The 13017-nt window shown below is 28.8% G+C and overlaps 2 protein-coding genes across 2 annotated transcripts; both read left to right on the plus strand.

Moving 5' to 3' along the window:
- Nucleotides 1-3022: 3022 nt before the first annotated feature.
- LOC101492102 (probable methyltransferase PMT26) lies at nt 3023-8442 on the plus strand. Its single transcript, XM_004502899.4, has 9 exons — nt 3023-3161; nt 3924-4963; nt 5039-5188; nt 5816-6086; nt 6561-6671; nt 6765-6939; nt 7234-7506; nt 7602-7796; nt 7903-8442. Exons 2-9 carry the CDS (start codon nt 3956-3958, stop codon nt 8129-8131), a joined length of 2412 nt encoding a protein of 803 aa, XP_004502956.1. The 5' UTR covers nt 3023-3161; nt 3924-3955; the 3' UTR covers nt 8132-8442.
- Nucleotides 8443-9117: 675 nt separating this feature from the next.
- LOC101504826 (nuclear transcription factor Y subunit B-1-like) lies at nt 9118-9892 on the plus strand. Its single transcript, XM_004503011.4, has one exon. The coding sequence runs from the start codon at nt 9248-9250 to the stop codon at nt 9800-9802; it is 555 nt and encodes a 184-aa protein (XP_004503068.1). The 5' UTR covers nt 9118-9247; the 3' UTR covers nt 9803-9892.
- The last annotated feature ends 3125 nt before the right edge of the window (nt 9893-13017 follow it).

Below are 13017 nucleotides of genomic sequence, written 5' to 3' on the forward strand. Positions count from 1 at the left end.
TACTTAAAATATAAATAATTAACACAATTCAAATAATTGATTCTGTTATATATTATACGCACTAAGCTCTAAAGTATTTGAAGTGTATATAATATTTATTTTATTCAGATAATTGTTGATACACAATATGTATTTATTTAAAATGTATAAAAGATATTATTAGATCTTAGAATATATCAATATTGATAAATTAAATATTATATTTCAAAATCAAGATATTACAATTGTATACAATTTTTTTTACTATTTTATCTATAAAAAGAATTTACTATTAATAATTAAAATGGATTTTTGAACAATCTAACTCTAAAATACTGTAAAATGTCGAGGATTATAAGGAGTTAGATGCACGTCACCCTTTTATTTATCAATGAGAATGTACTTGTTTTTTAGTGGGATGTGTCTAACGTTTGTTTAGTACCACTAGGTATATATTTGGTCAAAACACAAAAAGAACCAAACTTTTTTAGACAATTTAAATATGTGAAATTGTAACAAATGTTTTAAAAGTACTTGTTAATATTTTAAATTAAAAAAATTATTCAAATTTTAGAATTGTAAAATATAAAAAAAAATTGCTCAAAATTTATCTTTTATTTCCCTTTTTAGGTCTTTTTACTTAAAACTTTGAGTAAAAGTTAATCTTTTCATTTTAACGCCAAGATTTTAGTATTTCACCTTTTACACAAAATTTTATTCTTTTCACTTTTCACAAAATTTATCTCTACTTTGAGTGCAAAGTTAACAATCTCCTTTTTCTAAACAAAATAATTATCAAATTTTCATGTTAGCAATTATTTTATTAAAATTTATATCTTGACTAGTAATTTAAATTGTTTAGATTATTGCTTTTGTTTGTTCTATGTATATTATCATGAGAATATATATATATATATATATATATATATATATATTTATATTATACGAGTAAATTTATTTTACATTGATGATCGGAGTTAAATTCATAAGTCAATTAGACAGAAGTCATAAAAATTATTATTTATGAAAATTAAATAAAAAAATTAATTATAAAATATATAAATAAATATTAATAAAATTTAATTTGTATGTTTAGAGAGTGTAAAAGAGTAGTTTGCATAACACACACAAAAATATCAATGATGATTATATATGTAATGGTGTAAGACATTGACATACATACATAGAAATCAATGAGACATCTATCCGGTATTATACATTAGACACATTCTTAACGTAAAAGATCTATATTATATAGATAATCTATGATGAAATTAGTGTGTATAATTTTTGATAAATAATAATAATAATAATAATAATAATAATAATAATAATAATAATAATAATAAAATATATACTAAAATTGGGGTGGGGGAGGGATCGGCACCAACTCTTACCACCCTATGAATTTGCTCTAGCCGACGACCAATAAAAATAAAGTATGTGGTATAGTTTGTTTTCTAAAAATTAATTACAGTATATGTCGATATGGCAACATGATTGTTTCATGTTAAACCACGATATAAAATTATATTATTTTATATTTGTATAATCATTAAACACTAGTATTATTACTTCATATTATCCTTCTTAGCATTGAAAAGAATAGGAAAATGTTTGTCCTTGTATTCTTTAAATTCCATTTTGGTATTTGACTTTGTGAAACAATCATCATAATTCATATTATTAGAAATAAAAAATAACTAAATATATATTAGTATTTACATAACAACATTTTGGTTTCTTAATATGTCTTTATAAGTAAATTTATCTCATATATGTATTTCACTAGTTAATTTAGGTTATGGTTGGCAAAAACATAATATAGATGATGATATACTAGTTGATAATAGATAACTTATCGTAAATAACAGATAAACTATTTAATAGAGAACAGTCGATAAAGCATTTGATTTAATTCAAAATATTTAACAAAATTAACGGTTGAACTATCTAGAAAAGTATCAAATAAATTTTGAAAAAAATATTTTTATTACTTAAATTTAGTTAGAATAACAAGGATAAAAAATAAAGAAAAAATAAAATGTTATAAACTATGCTACTTTAAGTAACTTATAAAAAAACACTATAAAAAACTTAGAAAAATCTCTATAAGTTATTGAGAAAAAATCCATTTATTAAATAGTATAACTATTATTTTAAACGTTATAAATTATCTATTATAAACTCTTTAGAGTGTGTTTATGATTTGATTTTTGGAGTATTTTGAAAATAAAAGTTTTGAAGGGTTTAATATTTTGATATATTTAATATTTTTAAAAAGTTAAAAGGATAATATGATATTATTTGTTCATTTAATATGTTATTCTTTATTTTTTATATTAAATATATATTAAAATATAGATCTATCTATTTAAAAAAATTCGTCTAAAATCAAACTTGCAAAAAGACTCTTAATATTTATTTATGTTTTTTAAAAATAGTAATTTTTTTTTACACACATATTTCAATATATTATTTTCTATTAATTAAAAATGACGTGAATTATTTCAACTTATGAGTCCACTAAAATTTATTGAAACTTTTAACAAATAAAAAAATTACATATTCAAAAAATCTGCATTAAATAGTGTATTATTAACATCATTAATTATTTAATTATTTTGTGTTGTCGGTCCATAACTCATAAGACAATCCTATTCAGGGAGCTATAATATGTCCGTATACAAAAGTAGCCTTTGTTGCATGTGGTTAGCTCATTACGCAAATGTCTACCTCAATCTTTTATTTATATTTTTTGGGATCTCAATCTTTAATTCTTTCCTCATGATTTCCGCTTCCGTATGACCTATGGCACTCTCTCTCCACTCCGGCCCTTAAGTCCTTAACTATACCTATTTTCATTTTTCACATTCTCGTTATTCCAATATATATTTTAATTTTTACGTATTTTTTTTCCTTAAAATAATATATTTACTCATTTTCGTCGGCAAAATGAATTAAAAATAGTAATTGTGACTTTGGCAGTAGCAACTAAGCAACTAAACACTCCTTTTTCTTACACTCTTCTCCGCTATTTAAATCAGAATCTACGTTCCCTCTGTTCACACTCTGCCAACACCTTTCACTTCGCACCTCCCTCACTATATACGCGTATTCACAATGAAGAGATAGCATCTTGCTTTTTCCTCTTAGATCTGCTTCTTGCTGAACAACCAGAGGTAATCTTGATGCTTCAGATCGCATTCACCCTTTCCTGCTCTCTATTTTGATTCCGATTTTGCCGTTTTCTGCGCCGAAATCGAACTTCATCTCTTTTCTTTCATTGCTTGTTGTTCATGAACTTACTGTGTTGATTCTTTACCGCGGAATCTTGTCCTGCGTTTAGTGCAAGATTTTACTCCATAGTTCCGTTCTTGTTTTAGTAATCTGGAATCTAGATCCGTTTGGTTGATGATTTCAATTTCATTTTGTTGAATCTTTCGATATCTGCATCTTACTTAGATTTGAGGATATGCGTTGAGTTTAAATCTCGCTGATTATCATATGAACAATACTTATGTTTTTTTTTTTTTTTTTAAATTTGAAGTGTTAAAACGTTCTGATCTGTCTCCTTTTTTATTGTGGTTTCAGTTCATTATCTTACTTCTTGTATCTGATTTATTTACTCTATCCTATAGGTTTTACTGATTGACGGTAGTATTTGTTTAGTGATTTTCTTGGTGTTTGATTTTACTTATTAACTAACTAGTCTATCTCAAACGATTTCATGCACCGTTGTCTTGGTAGTTGCTAATTTGGCAACTAAGAGTTTGTTTATTTCTGTTTAAGTAAGTGGAGGATTTACGCGTTTGACAAACAATGTTTCATCTTTTATTTCAATGAGAAAATAATAACTGTGATTTTGGATTTTACCGGAATAATTAGGAGCCGTATTTTCCTAATTTGTAAATGAAGTTTTAATTTTAGTAGTTCTTGACCAGGTATAAATAATCAGTGAGTTCCCTTAGACGGCATGGCTGTTGGGAAGTATTCTAGAGTAGATGGTAGAAGATCATCAACGAGTTACTGTTCAACAGTGACTATTGTTGTGTTTGTTGCTCTATGCTTGATTGGGGTTTGGATGATGACATCATCTTCTGTAGTTCCCGTGGGAAATGGTGATGCGTCTCAGGAGAGTAAGAATGAGGTGACAGAACAGAGTGAGGTCAAAGAACAGGTGAGTGACACTGATAATGGCAATTCTCGGCAGTTTGAAGATAATCCAGGTGATTTGCCTGAGGATGCGACCAAGGGGGACAGCAATGTCACCTCTGAAGACAAGGAGGAAAGTTCCGTAGACAAGTCTTCTGAAGATACAAAGACAGAAGATGTGGGTAAGAAAACAGAAGACGAAGGTTCCAATACAGAAAATATTGAACTAAACTCAGAGTCAGAAGCTACAGAAAGTAGTAAAGATAGCGGAGAGACATCCACTAAGGAATCTGAATCTGATGAGAGTGAAAAGAAAGATGAATCCGATGACAACAAGAAGTCTGATTCAGATGATAGTGAAAATAAATCTAGTAACTCCAATGAAACAACAGATAGTAATTTAGAGGAGAAGGTGGAACAAAGTGACAACAAAGAATCCGATGATAACTCTAGTGAGAAGAATACAGATGATAATGCCAAAGACCAGAGTTCAAATGAGGTATTCCCGTCCGGGGCTCAGTCTGAGCTTCTAAATGAAAATACAACACAAACCGGGTCTTGGTCTACTCAGGCAGCAGAGTCAAAGAATGAAAAGGAGACTCAAGAATCCTCCAAGCAGACAACTGGGTACAATTGGAAAGTTTGTAATGTTACTGCTGGCCCTGACTTTATCCCATGCCTGGACAACTGGAAAGCCATCAGGAGTCTTCGGAGCACTAAGCACTATGAACATCGAGAAAGGCATTGTCCTGAAGAACCCCCCACCTGTCTTGTCTCTCTTCCTGAAGGATATAAGCGCTCTATTGAGTGGCCTAAAAGCAGAGAGAAGGTTCAAATCAAATCTTGTCAATGTCATTCTCTGTTTGTTTATTCTTTCCTTAATTATATGTTATTTCTCCTGCAGATATGGTATTACAATGTTCCACACACTAAGCTTGCTGAAGTTAAGGGGCACCAAAATTGGGTGAAAGTCACGGGTGAGTACCTTACTTTTCCTGGTGGCGGAACCCAATTCAAGCATGGGGCACTTCATTACATTGACTTTATACAAGAGGTAAAATATGTATTTTGTTTGGATCAAGTTTGACTTTCATTTGTTGTTAATTTGTCCAAAAATGTCTACATAATAAATTCTATATGCTCAAACATTTATGATACATTTGAAGTTTCAAGATCAATAGATAATCAATGTAGAAAAAATTATTATTGACAATTCAGTTCTGTACAAAGTAAATATCTTCTTGAAGTAAGCTTATGGGAAGCAAAGAAATTGTTTGTTGCTATCTTGACATATGTATGATTAGTTTTCATGTTATGACACATTTTTAAGGAGTTGCACATAGAGTCTTGCATTGGGTAAGAGACAAATAATAAACGATTTTCAAAATTTGCATTACAACTATGGTATTTGAATTTGAATAGACCTGAAGCTTCTGCAACAACTTCCTGTACTAACTGCCAATATATGAAATTAAACTATGTTTGGGGCACTGGATGGAAACCAAAACATAGCATAATATTGATTTAGGTGCATTATTTAATGTTCAACAAACAAGCTTCTTTATCAAAAGAAGTTACCTTGCATAGTACTGTATGATGAGAAATCTACATAGCACATACTGTCGTTCTAAACTTGTTTTACTTTTTTACAATTTTACCTATTTGAGCTTTGACGATGCAGACTCTAGCTGACATTGCATGGGGCAAACGCACACGTGTTATACTAGATGTTGGATGTGGTGTGGCCAGCTTTGGAGGCTTTCTCTTTGATAGAGATGTACTTGCAATGTCATTAGCACCAAAGGATGAACATGAAGCTCAGGTTCAATTTGCTCTCGAGAGGGGGATTCCTGCTATATCTGCTGTAATGGGCACAAAGAGGCTTCCCTTCCCTGGGAGAGTATTTGATGTAGTCCATTGTGCACGATGTAGAGTTCCATGGCACATAGAAGGTATTCAGATTACATCACTTCTGTTTCCATAATTAGATTAATTCATTATATAGCATTATGAATCATATTCATTTAGGCATTTCAATTTTAACTTAGTATATAAACTGTAGCAACAGCCAACATATAATACATGTAAATACTAAATACCACTGGATTTTATTATGCAGGCTATTTTATTGGGGGTGGGTATATTGGATTATTTTATATTGTTATTACTATCAAGATAACATCTAATGAAATCCGTCTGTTTAAGTTACACAGCATAGGCTCTACTATATATATAGAGTTAATGTTAATAATTATGAGAATCACCAATATTCTAGTTTACATAATTACAATATTTGATTAACCGATTTACATGTTTTCATTAAAAAAAAAATCAACGGGAATCGCCAATATCCAAGTTAACTTGAACTCCTAGATTTGATTAGCCTATTTACATGCATTACAAAAATTGGTTTCTTACAACTGCAGGTGGTAAACTTCTACTGGAGTTGAACAGAGTATTGCGTCCTGGTGGTTTTTTTGTATGGTCTGCTACTCCTGTTTATCAGAAGCTTTCTGAAGATGTTGAAATATGGAATGGTAAATTATAACTAGACTCGTGTCCGGCGTCCGCCACTTTTGTGCATTTTAATGTAAGGTTTGTAATCTTGACATTTATGAATTCATTGACAGCCATGAAAGCACTAACAAAAGCAATATGCTGGGAACTTGTGGCGATCAGCAAGGATCAAGTTAATGGAGTTGGTGTGGCCATATACAAGAAGCCACTATCCAATGAGTGTTATGAGAATCGATTAAAGAATGAGCCTCCGCTGTGTCAAGACTCTGATGATCCCAATGCAGCATGGTATTATTTCTTTAACTGACATAGTATTCTTTTTAAGAAAAAAACCAAAATAGAAAACGAGATTTTACTGAGTTAATTTCTATATTAATCTTTGATCGTAGTAAGACTCACTGTACATTGTGAGAAAACTTCAAAATAGAGCTGAAAATGAAGCACGACTTTTTATATGGCTGGAGGAACTTTGATGTTTATGCTACAGTTGAACAATTATTGTGCTTCGAGAATTATCTGCAGAAGTTTCAATAACACTAGTATTATAATATTCATGCAGCCTAAATCTCTCTGTTGTGACAGGAATATTAAATTGCAAGCTTGCATACACAAAGTGCCAGTTAGTTCAAGCGAGCGTGGGTCTCAATGGCCAGAAAAGTGGCCAGCCAGACTGACCAGTGTACCATATTGGTTGTCAAGTTCCCAAGTTGGAGTTTATGGGAAGCCGGCCCCTGAAGATTTTACCGCTGATTATAAACACTGGACACATGTAGTGTCCAAGTCTTATCTAAGCGGGATGGGAATTCAGTGGTCAAATGTGCGGAATGTCATGGATATGAACTCTATCTATGGAGGGTGAGCAAACATCACTGTTTCAAATGTTATTGTGAATTATATTCACTTGCTAATATATCCTTCTGTGTTCTGACATCTGCCAATTGGACTTCCAGATTTGCCGCAGCTTTGAAAGATTTGAATATTTGGGTCATGAATGTAGTTTCAATAGACTCTGCAGATACCCTTCCCATTATTTTCGAACGGGGTCTTTTTGGTATATATCATGATTGGTGTGAATCATTTAGTACCTATCCTAGGACGTATGATCTCCTTCATGCAGATCATCTGTTTTCAAAGATTAAGAAAAGGTGAAAATAACTATTTCCTTCCACGTTAATCACAACAAACTTTTGGTTATCTGATTAGTTTAAAACTTTGTTATTATGGTTTTGCTAATGCTTATTGGTCACCCAGGTGCACTGTAGCTGCCCTAGTAGCCGAGGTTGATCGGATTCTCAGGCCTGAAGGAAAGCTTATTGTCCGTGACACTGTTGAGATCATTGACGAGCTTGAGAATTTGGTAAGGTCCATGCAATGGGAGGTTCGCATGACCTATTCCAAGGATAAGGAGGGTTTGTTATGTGTTCAGAAGTCCAAGTGGCGGCCTAAGGAGGTGGAGACACTCCAGTATGCTATTGTTTAAGCATGGATGAGATGCCAAAATTCTTGGGTTCTGGGTGCTCAAAATTCTTACATATGTAATTTGTATTTCCACTACTAGTCAGTTTAGGAATCTATGTATTCGTCTATTTTTCTTTGGCCATTAATTTTGATATCCTCTATTTATTTACATTTAGAGATTGGTGTTTTCTGCTGTAATATGGTGTCATAGTCAGTGAAGGAAATTTGATCGCATTCTTGCCAAATGTAGAGGTCGTTGATTGTTTTGTATGCGAAATAGTTGGGAATTTGGAAATAACCATCACACTATAAATGGTAGTAGTATTTATGCAATTGAGTATATGGATTGGGTGGGAAAATATATTATGACTGAATGCCAAATAAATAACTGGTTGCACTGAATCAAAGAAAATAATTGAAATTCAAATATTGCACTTAAAGTTACATAATAATCATATAGGAGAACAAAAGATCATGCCCAGGGAACACGGTCGAAGAAAAATAATAAAATAAAAGTCGTTGATACAGTAGTCAATGTTGTAGTGGTTAATCTCAACGTGGAGCCATGAGAAGGCAACAAGGACGTGATCATTGACAACTTGCTACTTTCGTATACTTGTGCCAAAATTATGCACCATGGTAAAACGGCGAAGATTCAGCGAGTGGCATTTATGAACGTTGGAACATAAATAATATAAACAAAATAATTTTAAAATAGTTTGAAGAGGTTAATTCGGCTATATCCAAAATTAATGACAAGCTGTGTAATTTATATTTATTTGTAAGAATGAAGATTCAGCGAGTGACATCAAACATAAATAAGAATAAACAGATTAATTTAAAAAAATTAAACTAAAGCTTAAGTCAAGAAGCAAGTTGGTTCTGAAATGATGACGTCTGTAATTTTTTTTAAAAATATTTTGAAGATGTTAATTCGGCTATATAAAAAATGAATGAGAAGAGAAGATGTGTAATTGATATTTATTTGTAAGATTGAGTCGTGGCAGTTGCATAAAGTGCTCCACATATAGAGCGAGTCGGTGGGGAAGTAACTTATTTTAGAATTCCTCTTTAATTTTTCATCCATCCAATTTGTTGTGTTATATATATCTGAGAAAAGGCTCCCAAAATAATACTAATGGAAGATGAAGGTCATAGCAATCCGGCAAATGGGGTCATCACAAGCCTTGAGAGCCCTTACTCAAAAACATGCAACAAAGAACAAGATCGTTTTCTACCTATAGCCAATGTAGGCAGAATAATGAAAAAAGCTGTCCCTAGCAATGGTAAAATCTCAAAGGATGCAAAAGAGGCCGTTCAAGAATGTGTGTCTGAGTTCATCAGCTTTGTTACTGTTGAAGCCTCTGACAAATGTCAAAAGGAAAAAAGAAAGACCGTTAATGGAGATGATATTATATGGGCCATTACTACTTTAGGATTTGATGATTATGTCGATCCATTAAAATTTTATCTTCAAAAATATAAAGAGATTGAAGGTGAAAAACTTAATGTTCCAAAACAACAACGTTCGGAACAAAGGCTACAACAACAATATCATACCCAAGATCAAAATAATGTGCCTCTTTATGTTGGTGATGATCAGCTATTTTCACTTCCATTTTCTCCAAATTCAATTCAAAAACAACTTCAGCCGCAAGATCAGATCGATTCGGTGGGACAATGGCAAGAGTAATAAGACCAAAATTTTGTGTTTCGGATTTTTTTTTATCTTTTCATTTTTTCATTAATGCGTATATATTCAAATAACCAATGCAGTTTATTATTTATTTTTTTAGTTTAGCCGTACACTACTAATCACAAACATTAATAAACTACTGATTTATTGAGTATATAGAACATTATACTATATATCTATATAATATAATAAAGTAAAAATCATATTTTAGTGGTTAATTACAAAATAAAAATAATGAATTTAAAAATAAAATACACTCAATTACACCGGACAGTTTTTTTTTTAAGCAATGATTAATAGAGAATAACCACCGTTTAGATTTCTTTTTTTAAAATAAAACACAACAAGTAATACTTTGGTAAGTTTGATACTGCCAATTAAAAAATAAAAAGAATGAATTAAAAGTAAAATTTCATCAGTTATATTTGAGACAATTTTTAAAAAATAATCATTCATAAAAATAACCACATCGTGCAAAATAAAATTTATATTTCATCACGATTTGTACGTTGAGAATTTAGTGACAATTAAAAGATAAGAAGAATGAATTAAAAATAAAATATAATCAATTACACTGACAATTTTTTTTTTATAAATAATGGTTTAAACACTACTTTAGTAATCACCATTTCAAATTAATTTAAGTAAAAAATTTATTTTATGTTACATAATTCTTATAGGGCATTCAAATTTTTCTTCTTAAGTCGGCGTCCTCCATGAACCGTCTCTCTTCACTAATCTCCTATTTTTGATGTCTTCGTTATAAATATCATTAGTATCACCATGTATGCACAATTCCCTTACAATTTCCTTCTCATTTTTTCTTTACCAAAGATTCCTTATTCATGCTTGTGTTTATATTTCTACCATGAAAAAAAAAATTAGATTTTGCTCTTTCAATTTCTCCAGAGAATGAGTCATGGAATTTGGTTGGTAGAACCGTGCGACTATGATTTTTGTCTGGTAGAATTCGTGAGCAGCTTTGTACAATTTGTTCTCTTGTCAATCCTAATAATTTTGATTCTAGGTTCTCTAATAAGTAATGCTGACAAAGTTATATTGAATCTACGATTAACACGACCATGGGCTTTTACCTATGAATACAAACAATTTCTAGAATACTATAATATTAATTAGAAAAACAATAATATTAGAATATTAATGAAAAATATAATAATTTATAGGAATTAAAAAATATACAATCCAATTTGACATTTTTATTTTTTGAAATCAAACATCACTTTAGCAAATTCATTATCTCACAATTTGACGATGTGATGCTTCTGTGTAAACCTAAGGATTCATAAAAAAATCATGAAGACCGACGTGCAATTCAAACATAAAAGTTATAAAAGATAATCATAAATTTTAATATGTGTATTGTAATTTTTTTTTTAATGGGAATATTATTTTTCTTTAGTATTTTATAACGAGTAGTACCGGAATGAAATATATTTTACCACTTGATACACCAAAATTTATATGAATTCTTAAATTTATATGTATTTCATATAAGTAACGTACTACGTTGAATAATAAAAATAAAAATAAATTATTAAGTTACTTATTCATCTTTTATTTACTAATGTACTTAATTTAATTTATATATGTCTATGTACATTATTTTAATTTTTTTTATTTCATCTAATCTAATTATTTTTTTTAATAATCATTGTTTTTATTTCTTTAAAATTAAAAGTATTGTTTTATAATAATTTTTTTGAAAAGAAAAAAGATGATTTGGAGAATTAAAAAATAAGACATCGTCGTTAAGATTAAAGAGCGAGTCATGTTTTTTATCAGTGATATTGATAATGTAAATAAGGATTTTTTAATTTAGTTTATGATTAAATTTTTTATTTTTTATTTTGTAAATTATTTATTTTTAAGTCAACTTATATATTTAGTGTCAATAAAATTTATGAGAATTGATATATATATATATATAAATTAATATATCAATTTATTCGTTAAAATTGTAAGTTATTTCTATGCGACGCACATATTACATACTAGTATATATACGAAAGCAGGGTCGAAACAAACCGCAGATAAATTAAAATCTATTTTATTAATATTTTAATTATTAAAATTATATTTTTTTTTTAATAGGGACTTGTAATTTTAAAGATTAAAACAGAATATCTGTAATTTAAAATTATCCTTTATATAAGATATACAAGAGTCTAGACCAAGTAAATCTCTTTATTGTGAAGTTGTGTTGTACTGTAGAATAATATTTAAACTTCTATTTTTTTTTTTTACTATATCTTCTTTTAGAAATAAAAATTTATCAATAAAGTAAAAAGATATTTTTTCTTAAGAAATCGCTTACTTTTTTACATTAATAAATAAAAAATTATAAAAATATTAAATTATATTAATAAAATGAAATAAAATAAAAAAAATACATTAAATAGACGTGCCAAAAAATAAATTGTTATAATATTTTAAATTTTTTATTTAATTTATAATTTATTATAAATAAATAATAATGTGATAAACATAGTTAATTAAAAATTGTGCACGTCTATTATATTATAATATTATTTAATTTATTACGAACTATACATCAAACACATTATATAGAATAAAATTGTTGGATCTTATCCTAAATATGTAACATATCATTTATATTATCCATTCCATCAAAAGAAATATTAATAATATGATTTTTAATATATATTTTTTATTATATTTTTATTTAATTGATTAAAAAATTTATATAAATTCCATCAAAACATATAGATCTCATATAATTTTTAATAAAATCTCACATATATTTTAATTAATCAACACAAATACATTAAAGAAAATTAGTTAAGAAGTGTATTACTTGTGGTTGTTTTCTATCAATCATATGTTGCTTCCTACTCTGATGTGTCATCTAATCACACTTCACACTTGTTGTGTTTTCATCATCATCCATATTCTAGTGCATAAATGAATTTCACTACAATTCTCTAATTCACATTTTAATGATTATAAAATAAATAAATAAATAAAAAATAATTTTTTAACTATATTTGTTAGTATTAAATTAAATTATAAGACAAATATTTATATCAATGACTATCTATTAAGATAACATAAATTATGAGTATGTTAGAAATAATAATTCAAATATTTTTATCACAAAAAATATTATCAAGTAATTATGTTTACTAATAGAACAAGTTATAATATAGCAATAAGGAGTATTGTAATATGTA

This window comes from Cicer arietinum, chromosome 5 (assembly GCF_000331145.2).
Source record: "Cicer arietinum cultivar CDC Frontier isolate Library 1 chromosome 5, Cicar.CDCFrontier_v2.0, whole genome shotgun sequence".
Taxonomy (NCBI): domain Eukaryota; kingdom Viridiplantae; phylum Streptophyta; class Magnoliopsida; order Fabales; family Fabaceae; genus Cicer; species Cicer arietinum.

Bases quoted from the DNA above. Each gene is read 5' to 3' on its own strand.
- LOC101492102 (XM_004502899.4), top strand. From the start codon at position 3,956: ATGGCTGTTGGGAAGTATTCTAGAGTAGATGGTAGAAGATCATCAACG. The intron at 6,672-6,764 runs GTAAATTATAAC...ATTCATTGACAG, and splicing joins AGATGTTGAAATATGGAATG to CCATGAAAGCACTAACAAAA. The intron at 7,797-7,902 runs GTGAAAATAACT...TTGGTCACCCAG, and splicing joins TTTTCAAAGATTAAGAAAAG to GTGCACTGTAGCTGCCCTAG.
- LOC101504826 (XM_004503011.4), top strand. From the start codon at position 9,248: ATGGAAGATGAAGGTCATAGCAATCCGGCAAATGGGGTCATCACAAGC.